This window comes from Trachinotus anak, unplaced genomic scaffold (genome assembly GCF_046630095.1).
Source record: "Trachinotus anak isolate AG129_WGS33_773 ecotype Australia unplaced genomic scaffold, CSIRO_AGI_Tana_v1 ptg000004l, whole genome shotgun sequence".
In the NCBI taxonomy this organism is placed as follows: domain Eukaryota; kingdom Metazoa; phylum Chordata; class Actinopteri; order Carangiformes; family Carangidae; genus Trachinotus; species Trachinotus anak.
The window spans coordinates 18,720,668-18,745,374 of NW_027273855.1; the positions used below are offsets into that span (position 1 = coordinate 18,720,668).

At 42.7% G+C, this 24,707-nt stretch overlaps 1 protein-coding gene across 7 annotated transcripts in view; it reads right to left on the minus strand.

Annotated features, from left to right (window-relative positions):
- LOC139620777 (serine/threonine-protein kinase WNK2) overlaps positions 1–24,707 on the minus strand; it is a 41,896-nt gene that overhangs the window by 3,785 nt on the left and 13,404 nt on the right. For 2 of the 7 annotated variants that reach the window (XM_071476638.1, XM_071476632.1), the window contains exons 2-28: positions 24,184–24,356; positions 23,730–23,950; positions 23,474–23,631; positions 21,679–21,767; positions 20,964–21,183; positions 18,529–18,808; positions 18,326–18,441; positions 17,084–17,998; positions 15,232–16,443; positions 15,082–15,120; positions 14,371–14,553; positions 12,990–13,313; positions 12,795–12,838; positions 11,701–11,860; positions 11,481–11,597; positions 10,701–10,871; positions 10,372–10,414; positions 10,035–10,133; positions 8,845–9,638; positions 8,392–8,449; positions 8,218–8,315; positions 7,342–8,006; positions 5,990–6,216; positions 5,562–5,786; positions 3,791–3,889; positions 896–940; positions 73–374 (exon numbers count right to left, since the gene is read on the minus strand). In XM_071476638.1, the coding sequence (XP_071332739.1) occupies positions 73–374; positions 896–940; positions 3,791–3,889; positions 5,562–5,786; positions 5,990–6,216; positions 7,342–8,006; positions 8,218–8,315; positions 8,392–8,449; positions 8,845–9,638; positions 10,035–10,133; positions 10,372–10,414; positions 10,701–10,871; positions 11,481–11,597; positions 11,701–11,860; positions 12,795–12,838; positions 12,990–13,313; positions 14,371–14,553; positions 15,082–15,120; positions 15,232–16,443; positions 17,084–17,998; positions 18,326–18,441; positions 18,529–18,808; positions 20,964–21,183; positions 21,679–21,767; positions 23,474–23,631; positions 23,730–23,950; positions 24,184–24,356 (7,077 nt within the window). The remainder of the gene's footprint in view (positions 1–72; positions 375–895; positions 941–3,790; positions 3,890–5,561; positions 5,787–5,989; positions 6,217–7,341; positions 8,007–8,217; positions 8,316–8,391; positions 8,450–8,844; positions 9,639–10,034; positions 10,134–10,371; positions 10,415–10,700; positions 10,872–11,480; positions 11,598–11,700; positions 11,861–12,794; positions 12,839–12,989; positions 13,314–14,370; positions 14,554–15,081; positions 15,121–15,231; positions 16,444–17,083; positions 17,999–18,325; positions 18,442–18,528; positions 18,809–20,963; positions 21,184–21,678; positions 21,768–23,473; positions 23,632–23,729; positions 23,951–24,183; positions 24,357–24,707) is intronic. The other 5 variants (XM_071476633.1, XM_071476634.1, XM_071476639.1 and 2 more) reach the window with 5 other exon arrangements.

Below are 24,707 nucleotides of genomic sequence, written 5' to 3' on the forward strand. Positions count from 1 at the left end.
TAAAAGTTTTAGATTAAATTCCAATGAGCTGAAATCCTCCATCACTGAGTGCACACTATATTTTTCGAATACCTCATGTGTAGCTGCTCCCATGGGTGGTGCTCTGCATTCCAGGTCCCGTTGTCGTCTCTGCTGTTTGATCTGGTTCAGGGAGGGTCGTGGTTGATTGGCTGCAGCAACATTCTCCTTCGTCCAGTCATCTACCAGCTTGTGAAGATCATCGGTGAACGTGCCTCTCTTGTTGTTGCTGTTGTTGGTCTGGACCTGAGCAAGCCGTGTAATTGGCTGAGGAGATGGTGAGGGTGTGGCTGTGGTGAGTGGTGGCTGTGTCTGACTGGAGGCTGTCTGAGCTGTGGTGGTGCTGAGAGAGGACCCTGAAAAGACAAAAAGGTCTTAAAAATCTGCCCAGTCAAATAAAGATGACTGTCAAATCAATTGGCTACTGTATGGCATAATTTAAGGCACTTTTGAGACACAGTGAACCTTTAATTTCACCTCCATGAAAGCCTACTTTCAATACTTTAAGAATAGTCCTAGTGTTTTTGTTGAGGCCAGAGTAAATGTGTATACAGCTACGACTGTGACACATATTTTGCCAACATAGCAGCCAAAGGATTGCAACATGACTTAGACAAGTAATTGTAGACAAATGAAATGTCTGATGTGCAAGCAATGACAGAATTCAAACACGTAGGCATACTGCCATGCAAAACAACAACAAATGTTAATTAATGCAACAATCTGAAGAGTACCCACATTTTCAACAAGAACCGCCACATTTTCATAGTGCCAAAACAATAAAGAGAAAATAAAGAGCACATACAAACATAAGGAGGACTAAAATAGTGAGGACAGTAAGAAAGACAGAGAGTAGGAAAGTAAATGAGATAGTTACTACTACTGCGCTCTTTGCCTAGACATAGTCGTTTCAGAGTGGACCCTATAAAAGGTAAAACAGCACAAGACAGAAACAGTTAGGCCAGAACACACTGCACACCACAAGTATGTGGACAAGCTGCTTCAAAAGCACATTCAGCTATCAAAACAATTAGGGAAAGAGAGAGAGAAGGAGGAAAAGGGGGACAAGGGGTATAAAAATCAGTGAGGAGGACTGGAAAAGAGCCTTAGTGTTCTCTTTAAAATGGGCAATCATTTGAAAAGGTGACTACTAGAAAGTGGACCTGATATGCTTAAGAAAGAGAGCACACCTGGCCTTTGTTTGCGATGTTGCAAATGAATCAGTCCTGCATTTCTAGTGACTTTGTTAGGGTGGAGATGATCTGGTTTTATGCTGTCTAGTAAATAAACTTACTGACAATGTTTTCTTTTTTTGTGTAGAACAGAAATCTGCTTAAGTAAGGTCACTATCATCTTAATAATAAATCTTTGCATATAACATGTGGAATAATTTTGATTTATTTGTAAAATTTAGTATGAATTATTGGTCCATTAGTTGGTAGGGAGAGATCATAACATAATAGTGTTTCCTAGAGAAGGAGGACTGGAGCCTGGATTAAAAAGGGATCCCTTTGTCGATGTGAGAATGCCTGTGAAACAAAATTTGAAACCAAAATAAATAAAACTGAAAGAGCACACAGATACTAGCTGGAACTCATCAAAGTTAGCACTTGTCAGAAACATGCAGGTAACTCAGGAGAGGTGGAAGGAGAAAAAAAAAGTAGTAATATTGATGATACAGCCCTTCATATGGCGGAGCAAGTCTCCATCAGTGCACTGCCTGGCGCCTGCACCATGCACGTCTTCTCCGTCCAAACATGAGGGACAGAGAGCGCTCTCCTCTACCACAGCAAACAGCCCTGCCTATCAGGGAAGGGCTGGGGGGATTTCTCTGTGTTAGTGTACACAGGACCGCTGATTTGGGCAAAGTGCCTTGACTTGGGAGATGTTATCAAAATTAACAGTGGATGGAAACACACAACAAATAAATAGGGTATAAAGGCATTTGCATTCTCTCTCACACACATTTGTACAAACAGGCACACTGTCATATTTAAGATCTGACCTCAGGCCCATGTTTGGAGAGGACTAGCCATTCACAAGCCCTAGTGTGCTTATGGGGTCTGTTTTTTTTTTTTTTTATAAGCCAGAAGCACTGCACAAAGCATTTGTATGAGCGGGAGGAGGCATCGTACCCACAAATGAATGGTTATGAATGTCACTGGTTCTGTGAATTGTGTATAATTGCCAGAGGAAAGACATTGTACAGATAGGTATCTACAATTATTGTTATTGCCGTTATTTGAAGTATTTTAGTTCATACATACAGATTAATAAGAGATATGCACACCCTGGAAATGTTTCCTTTTCCATCTTCATGCAAAGATACTGAATGGTGCCCAGACTCTTTGGGGTCACCATGAATTCATAGAAAAGTGACTCTTTGTTCTATTTCAGTATTTCTCACCACCAAAGACTGTATTTACAGACTGGTGGACTAATGGTTTGTGATTTGTATTACTTACAAATCACTGTGAGCATAGTGGTAAAATGGCCACTGCTAAAAAATTACACAAGGCCATAATTACCCAGTGTAAGCGCACAAATCCATTTCGACAGCCCCTGCTTTACAAAGACATAGCATTGTATTTCAACATAAAAATTTAAATAACAAATCAGACTGCTGAAACCTAGTTGTCACCTCAACACAGCATCTAAATGCCTACACGAGGCACAACACGTCTGAAGTCATCCTGCCACTGTTCGGCAGAGATAAGGGATCAAGGAAGGGTTGCATGAAGTTGAAAATATGTAGCTGACATTATTTATTTTCAAATGTAGGCCACTCTTTTTTTGAACTGGTGATGATTTAACATGTCTGTGTGTTTTAAACACATCTTACATATATTATTGTCTGTCACGGTGCCTTTCATAACACTATCACTGGTCACAAAGTGGTTGTATAGTGTATACAGCAACAACTGCCTACAGATAAATTATATCAGAAGAGTGAGATTACTCCATCACACTGATAGTATCCTTAAACAAATGTCAAATTCAAAGCCTGGTTTCTAAAATTAGGGTTTTTGGGAAAAGTCATGAGTCACAGATACAGTTACTTCTGTCCCATAAAGATTTCAGAGTAGATAGTTGACTTCTGAACAACAGATGCTTAGAAAATGCAAAACAGCCATTTCAAATCCATTGCTCCCTAGGTTTTAAATAAAGGCTGATACAAAACTTAACCTGCTAAAAGGGCATAGATTTCAATAATTGAAGGCGTACCTGCTGAGCTCTTTTTTTGGGAAATCAACAGGACTACTTTCTAACTTAAAGTGCCACAAACAAGTGTCCACAAACGTTTCTGCACCAGTTAGGTGAGGGGACTTCCAGCAAAGTTATAAGCCAAAACTCAAGCTTCTCAGAAATACAACCTATTTCACTGATTGCTTGAAGGAAAGGAAACATTTTCTGGCTGCACAAGCCTTTTATTCTGGTGGAGTGTGCCTGTATTAGACAGATTCAACTGACTTTCATATGTGTTTAGCATACCAAAATCACATGTGCATGTGATGGATATCCTCTGGCTGTCAAGAAAAAAAAAAAAAATCATACAGAACACAAGCTTTGAGGTCGTAGAGGGAAAGGGTGAGTGGTAGGAGTAAAAAATGGATGATGTATGTCAGGTGAGGAGGCCTGTGAGGACAGTGAGATAGAAGATCCACTATATTATATTTAAATAAAACAAACTTGGATGACAGAAAAGAGAGGTAGATTAAATAAAGAGAAGATGGAGATGAGTGAGGGGAAATAGAAAAGAACAAATACAAACAGATGGACAGAGACACAGGTCCACTGAGGAATCTAGTGCGTGGTTTGCTACTAGATTTATAGGTGACTCTCTCTGACGTTTGGTGGTAAACCGTCCAGCCTGTAAAAATGAATATAAGAGGGAAGAAGAGAAGAAACAAGAGAGACACTTTGTAAAAGTGCACATAGACTGGGATGAGAAATCCCCACCATCAAAAGCACCAGCAAAGGATACTAAGAAGGAGTGCACGATATGCAGGATCCCACTACATTATCTGGTGATTAATGGAAAACTCAATTATCGTCCATCTGATGAAGGAATTTCAGCCAATAATTACAACTGATAATAGAGATTCATATCAGGGGGGTCAGGAAAAAAAAGCACCAGATAAGGGTATTGTGGCTGTCTTCTTTGGTTTTACCATTTGTTTGTCTGTTTATTTACTGTTAATTTATTAGGGTCAAAAAAGTATTTCGAGTTTTTATGGCATGGCGCAAGCTGTCCCTGGAAGTGCTCTTGGAGTAAAACCAGATAATACACTTGAATATTGACAATTAAAATGTAGTACCACTTCAAAATGTGCATCAAAACGATCAAATAATAATAATAATAATATTGACTAATATTATTCAGGTAAAATAAAATAAATTTAAACCACAACAAGTTTCTGCAGCTGGTTTCACAAAGATTAGTTTGGCTGATACATAGATCTAACAAAAAGAATTCAGATAGAAATGCACAGTAATCAGCAGCACAAAGCTGTTGAGTTCTTGACTATCTCAAGTTCAACTAGCTTGTTATGTATTGAGTAAATTTAAACATTTGAAATAAAAAAAAACTGCAAACTGCTACAGATTCAAGGGGAAGAATTTAAGAGATGCAATGGCACACGGATGCTGTGGTCACTAAATATTCTATCCCTTCTTATTGATATCTTCAAAATATCGTTAGCAAACTACAAAAGAGCTATGTCTTATTATCCGTCACTTGTTAGCAAGTGTTGTTGACTGTTAGGCCAAAAGTAAAGTTACCAACCTTTCAACCTTATGTATCTGTCTCTATTTTTGTGGTATTGTCTAACTTGGAGTAGACTAATACACATACAGCTTTGGTTAATCATTTGGTAATATAATGGCTACTGAAAACAGTGAGCCATATTTATCAATTATTATCATATAACCATTATTCTCTGTTCTGTGGATTATAGTAAATTCACTGTGAATAATTTTCCATGTTTTCCTTTATTTTATGTTTTATTTTTAGTATCTGCATTTGTCAGTTCTTGCCATGAACTAATATTAACTCACTGTTCTCGACCCCTTAATTTCTCCTAATGCTACACGATTGAATTTTTGGATATTTATCAGCAATTATCGGTTATTGTTATCGGCTTAGAAATTCCACATCTGTGCATCTGTATTACTCGCGACACAGATGGTATATCGCAGAAAACAATACACATATATAGCACAAGTGCCATTTCTGCTGTCCTTAAACCAACAGATGCTAATCACCTGATGAGTAAATTTACAAATTTGTGTGTCAAACATACGGCTTATATGTTAGTAAATACATGTGATGTTTAAGTGGTCCTATGTACAGAATGAAGGTCCTGTTTGTGTCTTTAATCCTTTAAGGTGAAATGCCTTTCATCCTTCTATTTGTACGAGGTTGTCTATGGACGGTATCGACATTAACAATTTTAAGCGTTTACCTTAACCCTAGTGGCGGTTAAGTAGATAGCATGTCCCATCCATACACACCAGCATGCACATGAACCTATAGTGGGTACCTTGGCCAGGGCCTGCTTGGGTGGCCATTCCATCACCGTGTAGACCAGAGTAGATGTTGTCTGATGAGAAAGAGCCCTTCAAGGAACAGGGTTGCTGTGTGTGGACCTGCTCTGGGGCGGAGTTGGGCTGATTGGTGGAGCTGAAGCTGCCACTGGAGTGGGCAGAGCCATCTGACAGAATTGAACTTTTAGCTGGGGAGCCGGATGAACTGGCAGCACTTTCACCTTGAGGCAAAGAAAAAAAAAAGAGAAAAGCATGAGTCAGAGTGAATCACTGCGTGAATCACACACTCCCACAGTTTTCTGAGCGTGATGCCATCCCTGTGTTTCCCACTTTGGCAAATGTGTACCTCAGAAAATGCACTCCCATACGCAAAAATCATTACATAAACCACCAGTCGCCCCACCATCCCAACCTACACACACACCTTTCATCTCAGTGGCGGTGTTAAGATTGTTTTTAAGCTGCTGCACCATCGGATTGAGCAGTTTTCCAGCCTTCAGCTTGTGTTTGCTGGCCCTACGCCTGCGACCGCTTGGAGGCGCTGCATGAAGTAGGCCAACATTGGGGGGTAGAGTTTTGCCCAGCTCCTTGTACAGACGCTCAATCTCACTCCTCTGGAACGCCTGCAGCTCAGAGATCTCCTTCATGTGTCTGGTGAGAAGGTACAGGGAGAGAACAGACAGAAATTAGCTTAAAAGATTTGGGGAAGGCCAATGACAGGCTGCTTTTCAATTTCATGGTCATTTTTTCCCAAGCCTCCTTCAACAAATGACTCTCTGCATAATCCACTAAAGCCTCTGTCATTATGGCATGCAGTCGTGATACCTGCGTCAAGTGTCAGTCTCTCCTGATACGTGTGTCAGGTTACTGAGTCATTCAAAATCTTTCAGAAACATGTCAGCTGAGTTGAAAAACTTCAACCTACTACTAAAAATACTGACAGAAGACAATAACATGTTCCCTGACCAAAATAGGGTACAAGATCCTCTGATCATATCGTGTGCCACCCAGGCACCCTGGCTACCTGATCTAAACTTTCCACACACCAACACTGACACTTTTCATGAGCACGGTGCACAAAAAAAAAAGTTTTGTCATATTCTAAGAACATCTCTTATTTGTGCATTTTTAGTTTAATGTTATTAAGATCACAGTAATGTAAGTTGCATCTGGCAAAAGCAGCAGTAAAAACAATGAGTAATATTCTGTGTATTTAGGTTAATTGTGTTATCAAAGGCAAGTAATCTTCATAGTGCCTTTACTCTTTATCCCCAATATATCACAATAAGCCTAATTTGACGAAAGTGTCAGGAATCGCAACCAGTCATGACCATTAAATATCACTGAGATCACTGGGATTTTTTCTGTCTTGTATCAATTGGCAGTTTACACAATGTTGGTTTCTTCCAAATACCGTAAATGAAATCATGCAGAGGGAACAAAGGATACAGTTTTAATTTCTGGCTTTATGAGCAGAACAGTAACAGTACTAGACCAAATGCTTTACTACTGTTGCTTACTGACTTTTGAAAACTGGATCAATGTACAGAAACTCCAGTAAATTCAAAATATTTTTCAATTAGCGCAGTCAGACCATAATAACTGAAAAATGTACCGTCCGTATTGTAGGAAATATGAAACATCATGTTTTTTGCAAATAAAGCTGTAAGAAACAAATATTCTATAACGTAGTTAGGCAACTATTCATGAAAAAACTTTGCAACACATTTGTGCAGCTGTGAGTGCATGTGTGTGCATGTGTGTAAGTCACTTTACTTTTCTCTGAGTTTTTGTAGCTCTTTCCTCATATCTGCATCCTCAAACTCAGAATCATTGTCACTACTGATGTAGGATGAGTGGGCATGTCCTGCGGAAGGCGAGAGAGCATGACCATTCATTGCCACGGGCTGTCGGCTTGGTGAATCAGAGCTCTGTTCACTTTTGGTCCGACCAGAGCGCCGCAGGAAGGCCACTGCCCTCTTCATGAGGTCGCTACCACTGTGCTCAGACAGGGCATGAGCTGGGGGAGCTGGGTGGGCCAGAGGGAGGGCTATGCTGCTGCTATCCTCATCTGCTGAGTCAGAATAGAGGTGAGAGGATTGGTGGTAGTGGTGATGGGTTGGAGTGTCAATGGTCTGGGCCCGGGGGATATGACGTGGGGTGACATCAGGGCTGGAGGAGGGGGTGGCCTGGTAGAAGTTGGGAGGGGCAGAGTAGCGGTTACAACTATGGGTTTTGGATGCTCCTGCACTCTCAGCTTCTGCTGCAGCTGTCACGGAGAACCTGCCCATAGCCACACTGCCCTTCTCTTTACTGCCTGGGCCCTGGGTCTGGCTGTGAGACCCTCCAGAACCACTAGAGGGTGCTGCGGAACTGCAGGAGCTGCAGTTTGTCTTGCTTTTCTCTAAACGATGAATAACATCTGGCGGAGTAGGGATGATCTGGAAGGAAGAGAAGTGTGTGTTCAGGATAACATCAGGTTCAATAAATATCATCAACTAATGCGGTGTTCAAGCAACAATCTGGACACAGAACAAACAACAACATAGACGACATCATGACCTGGCGTAATATAATTTAATTTGGTCAAAGGACATTTTAATTGAGCAGATTTTCTCAATAAAAGGAAAAAAGTGAAAAGTGGGTTCTTACTTGAAAACGGTTTTTGGAGCTGTGTGAACTGGAGCTGGCAGTCACATCTTTTCCTTTTAAAACCCTGTTTGCAGCTAAAGGACCAGGAAGGAGAACTTCTTTCAAAACAAACCAATTTTAAACTCTCATGCAGAAATAATGTGTTTTGGACATTACATAAATAATGTTACCCACCTGCCACTGCAGAGTCACTTAGTGCACCCACACTCTCTGTGCGCTCGGGAATCTGAGGCTGAAGAGAGAAAGAGAGAAGGGTGTGTGTGTGGGAGGTTGCAATCATTTGAATAGTGGAAAATGGTAAATAACTAGATGTGTTAGATCAGTGTAAGGCTTGCTATTATCCTCTCCTGACCTCAGTATTGTCTGAATAAGTCGAACCCTGATTCAAAATGAAGCTGCCAGAGGAAGGGATCATGATGAATTATCGTGCTGACAGCAGTAATTTTGTTAGTCCTCCCCTCTTTCGAGGCACAGTATTATGCTTGCTCTTTACAGCCAATAGTAAAATCAATAGCACAGTACAGGGAAACGATTTAATGACGATTCCATTAACGTAGCTCCTAACCAGCTCTCACACATGAACACACACACACACACAAACAAACACATGCACATAGTGTATTTTACCAGTGGGTCCCCCTTCTTCTTTGTAAGCCCTCCCTCAGTGCTCTGGCCGTCTGAGACCGGAGGGGAACTGACTCCCTCTGTGCTGGAGGCCTGGGGGTCAGATGCCGTGCTTGAAGGCTGGGAGGGAGCATGCTCCTGGTACAACAGGTTTCTTAGCTTTTCATCCAAAGTCTTGATGGTGCGGTCAACAAATTCCACCCTGCGTGGTCCCTCACTGTCCGACTCTCCAGGTCCCCCACTAGCTGACTGCTGGTGGCTTGATGACTGGGAGCTCTGGGAGGTCTGATGTGCTGGACTCTGGGGCTGGGAGGTAACCGTCCCAGGTTGCATGGGCGTGGCATATGGTTGCTGCAGGACCACAGACTGATGAGAGCCCAGCTGAGGGGGAAGTTCTCCAGTGGGACTGGCCTTCTCATTGGGCTGATTGGTTTGAGATGAGACCAAACCACCAGCTACAACTTTATCATTGGCATTCACATCAAGAGAGACAGGTGGCACAATAGCACAGCATGGCATGTCCGTCACCATAGAGACAGCAGAGATGCAAGGTTCTTCCACAGGAAGGGAGTTCTGATGGCTCACACCAGCAGCAGCACGGGCATGTTTAGTTACACAGGGCTGAGTCTGCTGGACTTGGGCAGTGCCGGTGTTTTGGTCTGGAGGTTGCACTGAGGTCTGAGCAGTAGAGGGCACAGAGGAGGAGGACGCGGTTTGAGAAGATAAAGATGCGACTGGGGTAGTCACTGCAGTCTTGTTGCTGTTGGGCCTGACTGATGACGCAGACTTTTCAGATTCTGAAGAAGGAAAGAGAAGAGTTCATTAGCGAGGGAACAGATTGGGAGTTAAACAGCCAAGGCCATGAAGAAGAGGGTCTGGGCCTTGCGAGTGCCAAAGTGTTACATCACTGCTTTTCTTCCCCCATCAGGCTCTGTCAGCTGGAGTATAAATCCTGCCCCTCATTTCTGCCTAGAACCACTGCAGAGGCACTCTTACATAACTGACCCCAACAGATGAACCACTCAGACGTTGAAGACGCTGCACATGCATTAAAGCATGTGCAGCATCTTCAGTATAAACAGCAGCGCAAACGATTAATTTTATTCTATATAATACAAGACATGATTGCAGAAAAAACAAACCCTCTTATTAAAGAATGTGGTTTCATAAGCAGTCGGTAATGTGCAGCATACCCTGGGCTGTAGAGGTGTGTGATGTAGTCCTCTCTTTGTCTAGCATGGGCGTCTCAGCCACGGGGCAGATGATAAACCAGCGCTTGCCAGTGTGGAGGACTGTCAAGGACAGAGAGAAAGAAAAACTCATCACTCACTTTAAAGCAAAATAACAAAGAAGGGGAGAATACAAACAGATTTTTAAGTAATTCATTAAATAATTCTTCTTCCAGTGCCTCATCATAAAAGGCCTCTTAAGAATCTAAACGTACAAGGAAGCAGTTAAGTTAAACTAGAACTGGAGTGTGTGGGTGGATTTTGTTTGAGTGAATGGCTGTCTGGTGGTCAAAAGCCTCACCATTTTGTTGGTATACCAGCTGTGGGGTGCTGGGTGCTGAAGCCTTCAATCCCAAAAGAAAAAGAAGGATTACTACACAGAGTTGGTGCATGTGCATCAGTTTACATTTAAAGGGTTTCCACAACGAGCCAAAGAGATGAACTTTAGAAATAAATTCAGTTAGATCAAAATGTCACATCAGCAAGAATGGTATTTTTGGCATCTCTTGTTGGCAGTGTTGCATGCAAAGTCATCTTGAGAGTGCTGTCAGGATGATGTATCCAAGGCAGAGGCACTTGTAGACAAATTGCGCTATCACAGCTATTAACTATCAGCAGTTCCTTTCTCACCTCTGTTCCCAGCGTGTCAGCTCCTTCACTCTGTTTGGGACTGCCTCCCTGGTCAGAGTTTCTCTCACCCTCAGTGTCCTCACTCAGCATGTCCTCAGCTTTGTCCACAATGTCCTTCAGCTGTTCAATGAAGACCTCTTTTTCCAGAGGTAAAATGAAATCATTCTCCACCTGAAGGGGAAAATGGAGAAAAAGACATCAGAACTTTAAAATGGTTTAATCAATGCTTAAATTAAAACTGTGGTTATGGCTGTGCCAGGAACAGCAGATGCATATTTATGTAAAGAGTAAACAAAATGATGAACTACCACATATATTCTCTTAATGTGTTTTTCCTGCCAAGATAGAGCAAATGTTGTCTCTGTTTAATTTAAGAAAATCAGATGACTACATTTACATCACATGTTAAGTATTTATATTTCAAAACATTTCACATCACGAAATGTATTTAAACATATTGCTTTAGAAAGCTTCAGAAGGAGGTGTTTGCCTTGGACCAACTATTTTATACATGATAAGTGAGTGGAGCAGTTATGCCATGAAATATTCATCTATCTATCTATAAATATGAGCCCAATATGAATTGGTTGGGGTTGGAGGAGAGAGAAAGAGCAAGAGACAGACAGAAAGATTTTTTGCTGCATTGCAGCTAAGAACAGCAACACAGAGAGTTTCAGAGTTCTGAGCCATAAGACAGCATCTCAGGAAATTCACAACTTGCAGCAGACTACAAAGGCCTTTGTACCGACTGAACTGGCAGCTACTTAGTTTCCTACTTACCATGTATGTAGCAATCTCCTCTGGTGCATCTCCATCCAGGTCAAACTTGAAAGTGACCATTTTATGGTTATGAGTTTCCAACTGACACTCTACCATCTTATCCCCAGTGTTACACACCTGCAACAGGAGAAGACACAATAAATACGTTGTCTACTATTACATTATTTTTGAGACTGGGCTCAGATGTGCTTCTTGCTGGAAATATATTTTGGCTTCTCACATTGAGCATGCTGAGCTTTGGCCTGCTAATCTTCTCTTGACGAGAGCGAGTGCGTGTGGACCTGCGGTGGTGTTTGCGGACTTTGCCTTCGCCTTTACCTCCATGTGTCCCCTCACAACCGTCACTCATCTCCTTCCCTGACGTGGCATCAGAGTTGACACTGGTTTTGGGAGCAAAAGGAAAGTACATCAGTGAAAGTGCTGTTTTATTCGTTATTATCTGAATACCAAACACACAGCTCTACATGTAGGTATTGTGGTTTCAAGATTAAAAAAGCGCCTGCAGTTAAACTCTATTCAGTATGCCAAAGATGGTGGATTAGCAAAGAGATAGTTAGTAAATAAGGTGTGTGAAAAATAAAACAAAAGACCTAAGTGAAATTTTGTGAAGTTTATTGCTGCTCTGTAGGATTTCACAAGTCTGATATATCAAGTCAAAGGTTCACAGGCACAGGTGTTAAGATTTTTGAGGGACTGTCTACCTGCTATCTATTATGAAGGAACAACTGAATTTCTGAAATTAAAAGAAGAGTTTCAGCTACTGCTGGTCTCAGTGATATGAAAGATTAAAAGATCGACATCAGAGAGTTCAGAGTGCTCTCCGGTTTTACAGGCATGTTTGTGTCTAATTGAAGCGCTTTCCTTTGGTCAACATTCTGCCAGAGAAGAAAGAGAGAGCATAATAAACTCCTCAATTAGGTCCACATTACAAAATAAATAATATGACAAACGGCACCCTTTCTACTTTAGGAGAAGAGCCAGCTAGTTATAAGTTGTTTGGTGGAACGCCCTCAATGTTTTGTAAAGGCAAACAAACAATATTTTTGCCTCCGGAAGCTTAAACCAAAACAACAACAGTGCGAGGTTCTGTTAGGCATTCAACATTTCTGTTTACAAGTGGCATTTTTCAGAGTTTCCAAATTTCAAAGTCTGAACTAAGAGAGGTCCAAAAACTGTTAAAGACCATGTGCGTTATTATTGTTACTGCTTATCAGGGGATTGTCAGTTTGACACCTGAGATTACTCATATCCAGTATGCATTTATTAGAGGCACTGTCACCTGCAAAGATTGTTGAGGGAAAATAAGATAAGTACCTGTCATAGCTCTGTCCTGCAGTGTGCTTCTCTGCAGCTTGATCCTACAGACAGAACACACGAATAAAAGAGAAGCATGTATGTAAGCAAAAGATATTACATGTGAGTGCATGGTATCTTTTCAAAGCAATGTGGGCAGAGGAAGAAATAAGCAGTGAGGACTAAAATGTTTGGAAGTGAGTCATGTGTCCATACCTCCATGTTGGTCTCTGTTGGACCCAGACCTGCAGCTCCTGTTAGAGTAGTGAGATGTTTCTGCTGAGTCACACTGGAACTGGCAGACCCAGATGATGCTCTTTGAGACTCAGAGGGCTGCAGCACAGGAATTTGGCTCTGAAATTGGCTCTGGGCCTGGGCCTGGGCCTGTAGGGCCAGCTGGCATGGATTATTGTTGTCCAGATGGGCAGCGGTGGTGACTGTGCCTGGGTCAGCCCCGTTCTGCATAGGTGAGGGGAAGAGTGCAGGCTGGACTGGCTGAGCAGAGGGGACAAGCTCAGGATGGCTGATCTGGGAAACCTGCTGTAAAAGACAAACAAGAAAACACATTATTATTAGTATTATCATCATTATTATTATTATACATAATTATTTCATCTTGGAAGCCTCTAAATCCTTCCATATTCAAATATGTACAGTGTGTACAACAACTTGCAAAGATTTGAGTCATTTCTTCGTCTGCATTATTTAATTAATCTGATTTTAACATATCCTTCAGCCAAAGAACAACAGCACAGTCACTTTAAGCACAAAACTTTTTTTCAATGCAAACAGAGACGTAAAAACAATTGAACAGTGACTTTAATAATGAAAGTTCCACTTAAAACCACCTTTGACACACACAAACACTCAAATTCCAGTTCACACCTTCTTGGTAAACATCTGCACTTCATTGCAGCCGTCATAATTACCTGTATCAGAGGCTGAGTGCTGCCATTTGTGGGAGGGTGTGTGTTTTGGGACAGTGAAATGTGCGTGTGTATGGGATGGGTGGTTAGTGCAGATATAAATGCAGGTTGTGAATGAGAAGCTTCACATCTAACACTCTGCTGCAGAGCACTGGTTGGCTGGTGCTGTGGGGATGTGGGTCCCATTTTCCCAAGCACAGGTGAGGGGGAAGGCATGAGGGACACTGGGATGGGTGAAACTAACGCACTTTCAATGTGTAGAGGGGAGAGAGGGGAGACAGAGGGGGTTACAGGAAGAGTCTGTCCAGGAGAAAGGAAGATGTGATTAAGAGAAGAGGAGGTTGAAGGGTGAGGGGCAGTGCAGGATTGAGGATAGGAGGATTCACAGTCAGTCACAGCTGCCATCACCTGGACTGTGGGATACTGTGAAGGAAACTGAAGGGAAAAGAAAAAGGGAAGATACAGAGGAAAATCAAATAATCTAGAGAACTAAGTTTAAACACAGTAGGATGATGCATCAAGACAACTTGCTTCAAGTCAATATTGTTACTGTTCTGTAAATATAATCCAAGCTAGACTGCTGAGACATACAACAACTAAGACTCAAGAAAAATGAATGGGTATTACCCAGGAAAGATGTTTGTGAGAGCAGTGAGAACAGACCACAATACCTGGGGTGGGTGAGAAGTTGATATCTGCAGAGGCTGGAGTTGCTGATGGACAGTAGCCTGAGCCACTGACTGTTGAGGAGGAAGTGCCTGGGCCAGAATACTGGAAGAAGGCTGGCTGAGATTCTGCCCATGGCCTTGTCCTTCTTGTCCAAGCTGTGAAATGCTTTGACCAACAGGAATATTCTAGAGACAAAGAAGAAGAAGATGGAGAAAAGGAGGGGGAAGTTCAATAATGGCAGGGATTCCAGTTTCATCTCTCAGTTTGGAAATCTGCATTTCCTGCTATTGGGCCAGATCAGAATAGCTCACATTTTCCATCCTGTCTCTAAGCCTGGAACAAGTCAGAATCTACTGGAGTACTTTGTACCACAAAACAAACACAGATCAAGCCTGGGAGGGCTAGCGGATGCAGCGGCTAAAACCACTGTTATTGTTTTCATTACTGTTTCCATTATCTCTCTGTTGGCTGTTGTCTGAGGAAACTCCTATTTATTGGGCTGTTCGTTTTTTCATTCACCTACTGTCCACCAACACAGCTGCTTCCAATTCAGCTGTACCAAATCAAAACCAGGCACCATAATATGAGTGGGACAAAAAGTAGCTACAGTACTGCCCTAAATAACAATGTTAAGATGTTTAAGTGCATGATTTTCTGTCCCTCCCATAGTGAGTCCCAAAGTGACAAAGTGTGTTGAGACAAAGGCATTCTACCTGATTCAGGAAAGCACCGATGCAAAGATAGGGTTGAAACTGATGAAAAATAAAAACAGGGCGAGGTCAGAGGAAGGAAAACAAACAAAAAATTAAAAACTGGGGCACTATGTATGCCACCCAACTACAATCTACTGCATTAACACTCACCTGCTGGACAATATGTGCAGGCTGGCTATGGTGGGAAGAGGCTGGAAGGCTCTGAGGAGTCACTACCTGGGTAGCTCCTCCATAGGTCTTTGGAGCAGCGCTGGACTGTGCAGATTGGTACTGGCTCTGAGCTGGCCCGGTCTGTTGCTGCAGCGTATTGAGGGTTGAATGTGCATAGCTCTGAGAGGCAGCATCAGGCAGACCTGCAGCAGGGTAACTCTGATGTGTTGCTGCAACCTGCACAACTGTGGGATGAGGCTGAGAAGCTGGGGTCTGAACCTGTTGGACTGTAGACTGGGATATACCCTGGCTCTGCTGTGGAACTGCTGTCTGCATGGCTTTCTGGCTGTGCTGCTGTAGAGTTGAGGTTTGCAATTGTTGCTGACCAGGAGACTGTTGACTTTGAGATTGGTGTTGTGGCTGTTGTGCCATTTGTTGGTGTATGGGATGCACAGTATCTTGGTTATGCTGGATTTGAGGTTGAATATAAGCCTGCCCAGCATTTTGTGTTTGTTGTATACTGGATTGAGTATTTTGTGGTACGGGCTGTTGGTGCTCTTGCTGAATCGGTATCTGTTGGCTGTAAAGTGCTGGTGTGGAGGGGCTCTGACCAGGCTGCTGACTTGGCAGTTTGACTGTAGCTTGGATGTGCTGCAGTGCACTGGGAGCTTGTGCAGGATGACACTGGGCTGTGGCTGCCATAGTTTGGGCTACAGATACAAGAGGGTAGGTTTGTGCTGGCTGCTGTGCTGGCAGGGGGCCTGTTGCTGCTGTAGTCTGTTTCTGAACTGGAGTAGGATATCCTGATGCAGACTGAGCCTGTTGCTGAGGTGGAGCCACACAATTCTGACACGTTTGATGGCCTTGCAAAGGAAAGGTTAAAGAGCTTGCTGCTGTTGCTTGCTGCTGCTGATGGCCTGGTGCTTGGTGGCTCTGTGCAACATGTTGTGGCACAGCTGATGCTGAAATACTTGCTGCAGCTTGGGTCTGTTGCACACTTGGGGGTGCGTAGCTAGCAGAGTTGCCTGCATGCTGGATGTTGACTAAACATAGACTAGCTGGAGCTGGTGTTGGAACACTAGGCTGACCAGCATATGGAGCAGCAGGGTAGCTGTGTCCAGGCTGGAGATACTGCAGTGGTGTGTGCCCTGCTGTGCTGGAAGAAGGCAGGCCCTGGACAGATGGTTGATTCTGGTGACCTGCAGAATTGGTCTAAGGAAAAACAAAAATAGAGAAATTGAAGTTAGATCCTTTTAGGGGTGAATTTTTCTGGTCATGAATGAAATCCCACAAAAGCTAATAACTGTGCCAATTAAATTAACTCATACCGGATGGAAGTATAATGAGAGGATGAGGGATAAAAATAAGTTAATGAAACATCAGTTTCAACAATGAGCAGGCAGTGACAGGTGCGGGCTAAAATAAGGGCACAAGGGAAAAATAGCAGGAGCCGAGAGGAGGGAGATCAGACAGCAAACCCTTCTTCAATCAGAGGCCGTCTTTCCACGGCAAGCTAAGACATACAGCTGTGGCATTGGGTCAGTAAAGCAGAAAGGAAAAAAAAAATTAAAATCTAGGTCATTTCTAGAAGGGATTGGTTAGGATTAATCAGCAGAGATTGTGCCTGTTAGAGATTGTGCCATTGTCCTCCGACACGAGCAAGCTTATGATTTCTAAGAAGACGGTCAGCTCTGGGGGCCTGTGAAGGCAGCAAGACTCAGACAGTAGACAGGAGATAAGACCAGCTCCATGCAGAATAATGTTGTGCCTCCTACAGGCTGGGAGAAATCAGTTAAGCAGGTGTTTGCCCCATATGGGAAACAAAAATGACTTGTCTGCTACTGTGACCTACCACTCCCACCGCCCTGGTAACTTGCTGCTCTCCAGCACAGAATCTATCCTCGCTGTCCTGGAGGGGTTCTTGGTCCCGAACTGAATTGCCACTCAAGACACAACTCTTCAAACTGCCGTCTCCATCACTGTGGGCAGGCCTGTGGGTGGCTGAAGGGTGCAGCGGTGAGGCTTGGGTGTGAGTGTTGTGGCAAGGGGCTGCTTTGCGGCTAATTATATTGAACAGGGACTTCTGAAGCAGTGAGAAATCAGAGCAATCATTGGAACCTTTAAGGCGACCATAACCAGGGGTGGTCGTTGTTCCACCAGAGGACGGGTGGTGTCTAAAATCACATGGACACTGGTGTGTTGGCATGGCAACGGAAGAGTGGCGGTGGCTCCCCTCTCGTGACCTCAAAAGAAGCAAAGAGATGCAAGCCTGGCAAATGTGAGATTTATGTATTCCAAGATGGTGGTTATGATGAGAGGTTATACTCAGAAGACTACTAAGGTCAGAGTGTCTGCGTTCACTTGGCACAGGCAGTGTTAAGTTCTCACTGGCCTCTGATGCCGGTCTGATGCTGGTGTCGCTAAGGCGGCGGTACTCATAGGGTGAAGAGACGGGGGAGACCTGCAGCACTGGCAGAGCACTCTGGAAGGGGAAACCATTCTCAGGCTCTGTGTGAAGTTCAGAGGGGCTGAGTTGTGACTGGTTCTCTGTTACTGTTGGGGTGGGACTGACTGATCTCTGAGACTGGCTGAGGGCATGGAGTTGAGCAATGTGGTTTGCCCTGTGAGTGTCAATAACAGGGGCACTTCCTCTCCGGGCTGCTGCTCCCAATCGAGTCCTGAGGTCTGGGCTCAGGGTGGCCCCCCATATTTCACCCTTTTCACAGGAGTGAGGCCGATCTGTCTGAAAAGGGCCACTGCTCTGCCACTGATTGAGCAGCAACCCAAAAGCAAAACATGTGTTACTCAAAATGCACAGATCAAAAGAAAAAGAATTATATGATGAGATGAGGATGAACAAACTTGCTTGCCAGGACATGTGCGTGTAATGTGCATGACTGGGATAATGAAGATTGATCATGTCCAAAAAATGTTTGCAAGTTGACTCTGCAGATGAACGTTCTTTTTAAGTGTGTGGATGCAACACCTGCGTCCACTGTCAAGGCCACGTGAGCAGTGAATGCTCTCAAATGTATTATTTCAATAAATTCAAATGTACATGGTCCACCAGGGTGTGTATGCTCTTGATACAGACCTGCTGCGTTGCCATAGTAATAGGCTCCAGCAGGGACTGGTAGAGGACACTCTGCTGGCTGCTGTGGGAGTCTGAGTACACAGTGGAGCCCATGCCACTGTCAAGTGTGCCGTCTGCTGCAGAGACACAGAAATCATGTATCATAAAAAAAGTAAAAGATTAAACTTATGTGTTTTTGAATAGAGGAGAAGAGAATCTCTTACATGTCACTGAGGTGGCACTGGTCGGTACGTTACGCAGCTTATTGTGCTGGTCAACCTCTGGCTCTTCAGGTTCCAGCAAAGGGGGCTGTCCTACATGTACAGCCCCAGCAGAGATGCCCTGAGACGGTGTCATCTGGACCCTGTGTCCTCCTTCACCCCGATCCACTGCAACTGCAGCAGACACTGTTCTCTCTCTTCTCCATTTGATCAGTGCCACACGGTCCCTGATCGACTTTCCCACAGTCTTAGCATCACTCTCGTGGAAGAAGCCAGACTCCACCTGACAAAGAAAAGGGAAGAGCATGACTTCCAGGGTATTTTTAGCATTGAGCATGTGAGAGAAGAGAGGGTGCATTAAAAAGGGGAGTGTGTGAGGGAGAGAGAAAGAACAAGAAAAGGAAGGAATAGAAAATCTATTTTAAGGGGATCAGAGCAGTGGGGAACTATTCCCTTTGTCAGCAGTTTGTTCATTGTTCACAATAGGACTATTACATCTGCAAATAACAAATGAAGACAGTGTATAGAACACATGGTGCATTTAGGCATCATTAGCACAAAAGCAAAAATGAAAGACCAGAAAAAGGACATCCATGTTCATCACTTTAGAAAAATGACATCTCCCAGGTTGCCTGTCTGGAGAGAAGTTACTCATTATTGTGGTTGAGGAGTGACGTGACATGGGAGCATGCTGGCCATACAATCTCACTGTGCTGTTGGTCCACATGTCTGCAGTCATCCGCAGGTTAATTGTTACAAAGAGGCCTTAATCTTTTTTTCTGGTTTTCTCCACAGACTGGTCAAGACCAAAAGAGAACCAACAAATCAAAGAAAAGAGAGCGGATGCCTCCGCCAAACAGCCCAGTTGCAGGAAATATAGTAACGTATTTCGTGAGTTACAGTGTTGAATAATGACCAGAAGTAATTTTGCAGAACATTATGATGTCACAGTGAAGTTGACCTTTGACCATTTGGATCTAAAATGTCATCACTTCATCATTTTATCCTATTAGACATTTGTGTTAAATTATGTCATAATCAGCCTATGCATTCAGTTCACCCTTGAATCTAAGCAAATGTTTGTGTCAAATTTGCAGAAATTCCCTCAAGGCATTACAGAGATATCACGTTCACAAGAATGGGACATACAGACATACGTGTGGATGAACGGACAACCCAAAAACATAAGGCCTGCAGCCCTGGCAGTCGTGGGCACGGAGGCATTAAAAGAGAAAGCCAGGAAAGCAGGTTATGTCACTGATTGGATCAGGTGGTTGAGTATTACGCAAAATGCTCCTCCTTTTTTAACAAACAGTACTAAAGTGATTAAGTGGTTGAGAGCAACTTCTCTCTCACTCCTTTACTTAGAGTGCCTACAGAGTGAGATTTCAGTGATCTTATAGGTTTATTGCAGGCTACACTGTGCCACTTGGATCAATAGATGTGGGTATGACATCAGGTTTGATGTACATAGGGCACATGATGATTAACACCTACAGAATTGTAGGCTACAACAAAGTCAATATCCAAGAATATCCAAGAAATCATGAGTGTGCATCATTCATTTGTATATTTGTATTTCATAGCAGTAAACAATGGAGCTATGCAAAGCATTGTTGTCATGCAACATTTTTATTGGTTCTTTCGTAGATGTAGGTTGAAGCAGCAGTCACATTGTGAGATGAACATCCTAAATTTCTGACATTGTCAGAATTTTGTCCCAGTCTAGCTTTGGTCGCAAGACATCTTTGAACATCTCTCACAGTAGGGCCACTGTCTTGGAGCCATGACCAAAGATTTTCATCAAAACCTGTTTTAGCCGTCAGTATTGTCAGAACAAAGCCAAACAATGGCAACATTTACATTCTCCAGCTGACGTTAACTTGATTCTCTTGATCCCATAACACAGTTATGGAAACTTTCATGGTATTGCAGAATGTTAGATGAATGATATTAAAGGCTTGAGGTCAGTATCATTAGGACTCCCACACAGAGAAAGCTTTGTTTATTTCCGGACCAGGTTTTATTGCTGGGCCTGTGAGCACCTTATCTCATGATCTACACTGGAGAAAACCATGTAAACAAAAGGAAAAAATAAAACCCAATCGCTGTATTCCTGGAATAGCAGGGTGAGTTATCACCAAGCATCTGCATTTGAGTGCATTCCCCACTGATGAGATACAAGCACTCCCAGCAACTAGAGCGCACTAAGCCACAAAGACATGCATAGCGTAACAAACTGTATTAACAAGCATGGGTTAAAACTAACGTCCGGAAACGCAAAGGATTTTGAATAGGTTCAACCATATCTACATGACAGTCAAATATTTTTAGGGTAATCAGCACAATGTAAAACAAAGAGATACAGTAAGTCACAGGACACCAAATCCAGATTTATCTCCAAATACTTTTACATGCATGAATAATTAGTCACTCACCATTTCTTGTGCCACAACCTCAGGCACCTCCTTTTCCAGGTCAAATGTGAACTCGATGGCTCCACTCTCCTTGTACTTCCCTTTTAACTTCTTGTGGTCCTCCACCCACAGTTTGAGGGCTATTGAGGCCTTTTTCCCATCGTCCTCTTCAGCTAGCTCTACCCTCACACCCGTGTCCTCAGCAAAAAAAGCATGGTTCAACAAGTCCTTGATGGTGTACCTGGGAGAAGAACAGTGAAGTTCAGATTGTGGCACAAACATGTACTACACACTTCAGCCACTTATCCGCAATGTTGAGAGTCTGCAGATAGAAATGCCATCAATAAGTTAGCTGTGGTACAAGAACCCTGGTGTGTTTACAGTGAAAGGAATTGTTGGCCTGGTCTAACACTGTAATTAAACATACATGGTCACAGATTACCTGTGCTGCCAGGACAAAGTCACTCAATGATTTCTATTATGCTGCAATAAAAAAAGGAAAACCACTGGAAGCTAATTAGGGTTTTTCCCCCCCTCTGTATACAAACTTATTACATAACAGAACTGAACAGAAAGACACCCTGCAGATATGGAGGGAGACTGCAGCACTGCTGAGAGCCCAACTGTCAGCACCGCAGCAATGAAGCAAGGGAGGTGACACAAGGCAAAAAGATGAGAGGGCACCTTGTGGGCCCTGTGGGCTGGACACTGGACAGTGATCAGGACATTCACTCACCGCTCCTCCTTCTTTTGGCAGATACATTCCCCAATAATCTCCTTGATTTCAGGATCCATGACCTTGTTGTAGCTGGCTGGCTTCACTCCCTGAGGAAGAGGAAATATAAACAAAACGTAGAGGACATGCCATTAAAGGATGCCGTCTTCATGAGAAATAATGATGAGAGAAAAACAAAGGAAAGGGTGTATGGGGATGTTTTTGCGATACTCCACCCCAAATCTTATGTTTTGAGTATCACACGCTCACATCCCGCATGCTTGTCGACCTTGACAGTGCACAATAACTGTGGTCAGCTTGAATCCAGGAGTCCAAAAAAAACACAAAAACCATCCATAGAAATCTCTCAATATACTCCTGCAGCACAGTCAACTTCTCTTCACGTGAAATCTTAATATAATCCCCAAATTGTAGCTTGCACAACTTCCATCTCAATTCTCGGACACAGCCTTAATGAGTTCATTAAAATGTACACGTTTGTGCAAATTAGAGCACCCATCTTCTGCTCTTCCATTTGTCAGAAGAAGCAGCTGTCTTGAGTCTGCCCTGGTCCTGATGTTGCTTTGTTTGTACACTATAATTAGAACACAGCTGGTATAAATTCCTATGGTATTTCTACTGCTCTAAACATCGTAGGCATATGGATGGACAGTGAACAAGTGGATTATGTGGTAGGAGTTTCTATAGACATTTGTCTTTTACACTGTGAGGTGTTTGATACTCAATCACTTTTAGTGATTAAAAAAAATCCCACACTGTCTAACTTGCAATAAACAGTTTATTTGCAACATAAATCAGGCCTGATGAAGATCTAGCACCAAAACGTTGCAAATAAATTTATTGCAAGTTAGACAGTGTGTTCTTCTGTTTTAAAATATCACTTAATACTACATTTATTTAGTCCAGCACTCTGAACCTCTGTGTTTTTTTTGGGTTTTTTTTTTTGCAGGCACATCTTGCCCTCATCCTCTCTATCGTGCAGCTGTATGGGTGGTGTTGACATTAACTTGTGAGATTGTTAATTTCTGAAACAGACATTTTCTGCATCTGCAAGATAATCTATGTACATCCTCCGCATTAACATTCCTACCAATTATGCAGCTGCATACTGTATGTATTCAGCGAATGGTATAAACTATCAGGGTTTCTCTTTGATCAATCTTCTATTAATATCCTGCAGTGCTCCCTGCAGGGCACTCCGATATGCATATGGTAACAATGCAGAGAAGAGTATCTAGAAACAGCTACATTGATGATGCCCAACCATTAATATGAGCAGAGGTCTTTGCTTCTTTAAGAGCGGGTGAAAGAGTCTTCTCTCAGATTCCAACCCTGCCAAGTCTCAAGGGTGGAAAATCAATACTCTTCATCAAATCAGGAGGTCTATCATGACTTTAGACACCCCCTAATCTAAAAACAGTTTGCAGTATGATTTGCTAGTAGAGGCACACTCATTGAAATGGAATGGAATACAGCCTTCAGGCTTTATCTAAAAAACAAAGGAGATTTGGACTCCCTCTGTGACTCCATATGGCTCATTAGATCCTTCACCCAAGAAATTCAAGGCTGAGGATCCATATAGTCGAAAAACGGAGCAGCTCTTGTACTCTGTAACAAAAAAGCTGCATTTTTTCAATTAAAAAAATCAATTAAAAACTCCCTGGCTTTTCTACTTAAGTAAAAGTTCACAAAACATGACCTTGAATTATAATACATGCTCCAAGCAGGTATGAAATTTGCAGTGAATATTTTCCCTACATATCTATCTGGAAAGTTATAGAGTATCTGGACTCACACTTGTGACTTTGCGGTAAATCTGAGCAGCATTCTGACATTCGGAGTAGGGGTATTCTGAGGTGGCCATTTCTAGCATACACATGCCAAAGGCGTAGACATCCACAGCCTCGTCATAGTGCTCCTCATACATCTCTGGAGCCATGAACTCAGGGGTGCCTAAAAGGAGAGAATGGCCAATGGATATGTAATTTACCCTTTTACTGTTTTACCTTCACTTTAAATCTGCAATGTTTTGACATTTTTAAGTCTCCTACCTATGACACTCTTGGCAAAGGAAGCTGCTTTGAGTGTCGCGAGTCCTAAATCCCCAATCTTGACTGACCCTGTGGGTCCAGTGATAAAGATGTTATCACATTTGAGGTCCCTGTGGATGATGGGTGGAGTCCTGGTGTGGAGAAAGTGGAGGCCTTTCAGGATCTGTCTGCACCAGCTCCTAAGCACCTTGGGCTTCATTACCTTGAAACGCTTTAAATAGCTGAAAAAAGGAGAACGAAACATGTGACCTGACAATCATTTGAGTTACAAAATACATTTTCAGTAAAACGACATTTCTTTACAAAACTATAGGAACAAGTGAAGTGATACGTTCACTTTAACCTTTGTAAAAGTCTCCCTATGGCACATATAGCTGTTTGAATGTGTTATATTTTCTTTTCACTAATTAGTCAGGAGTTGCCTTTACTATATTTGCCTTCATTAAGTACTCACGTTTTAAGAGTCCCTGATGTCATAAGCTCTGTAACCAGAACAATGCACTTCTTCCCTTTCAGGGGTGACTCCCAGAAGTCATAGAAACGGACAATGTTGGGATGTTGAAGACCTTTCAACATCTCTGCTTCCTCCTTAAAACGCTGACGCTCGACTTTTGACAGCTTACGATCCTAGAGGAAAGATGACAGATGCAGCAGAAAGAAATAATAAATATTAAACTCTAACTGTAGATACTAATTTAACATATTTGCTTGACAAACACTACCAGATGGAAGAGGCCATCACTTTGGAGGCACTTCCCTGCACATTTTAAATTTGTGCATCCAGTGTGTTTTAGTAAGCAGGAAAGACAGTGAGTGAGAGGAGAATTAGTGATAGTCTTTGAGCCATATATACATCTACATTTGGACAATATGTATATCAAAGATGATTACAGTCTGCATTTTGTGTGAGTGGAAAAAAATCCAGATCACTGGCTTCTCAAGCAGTAACGAGACTCAGCTTACATATCCTGCATGTAC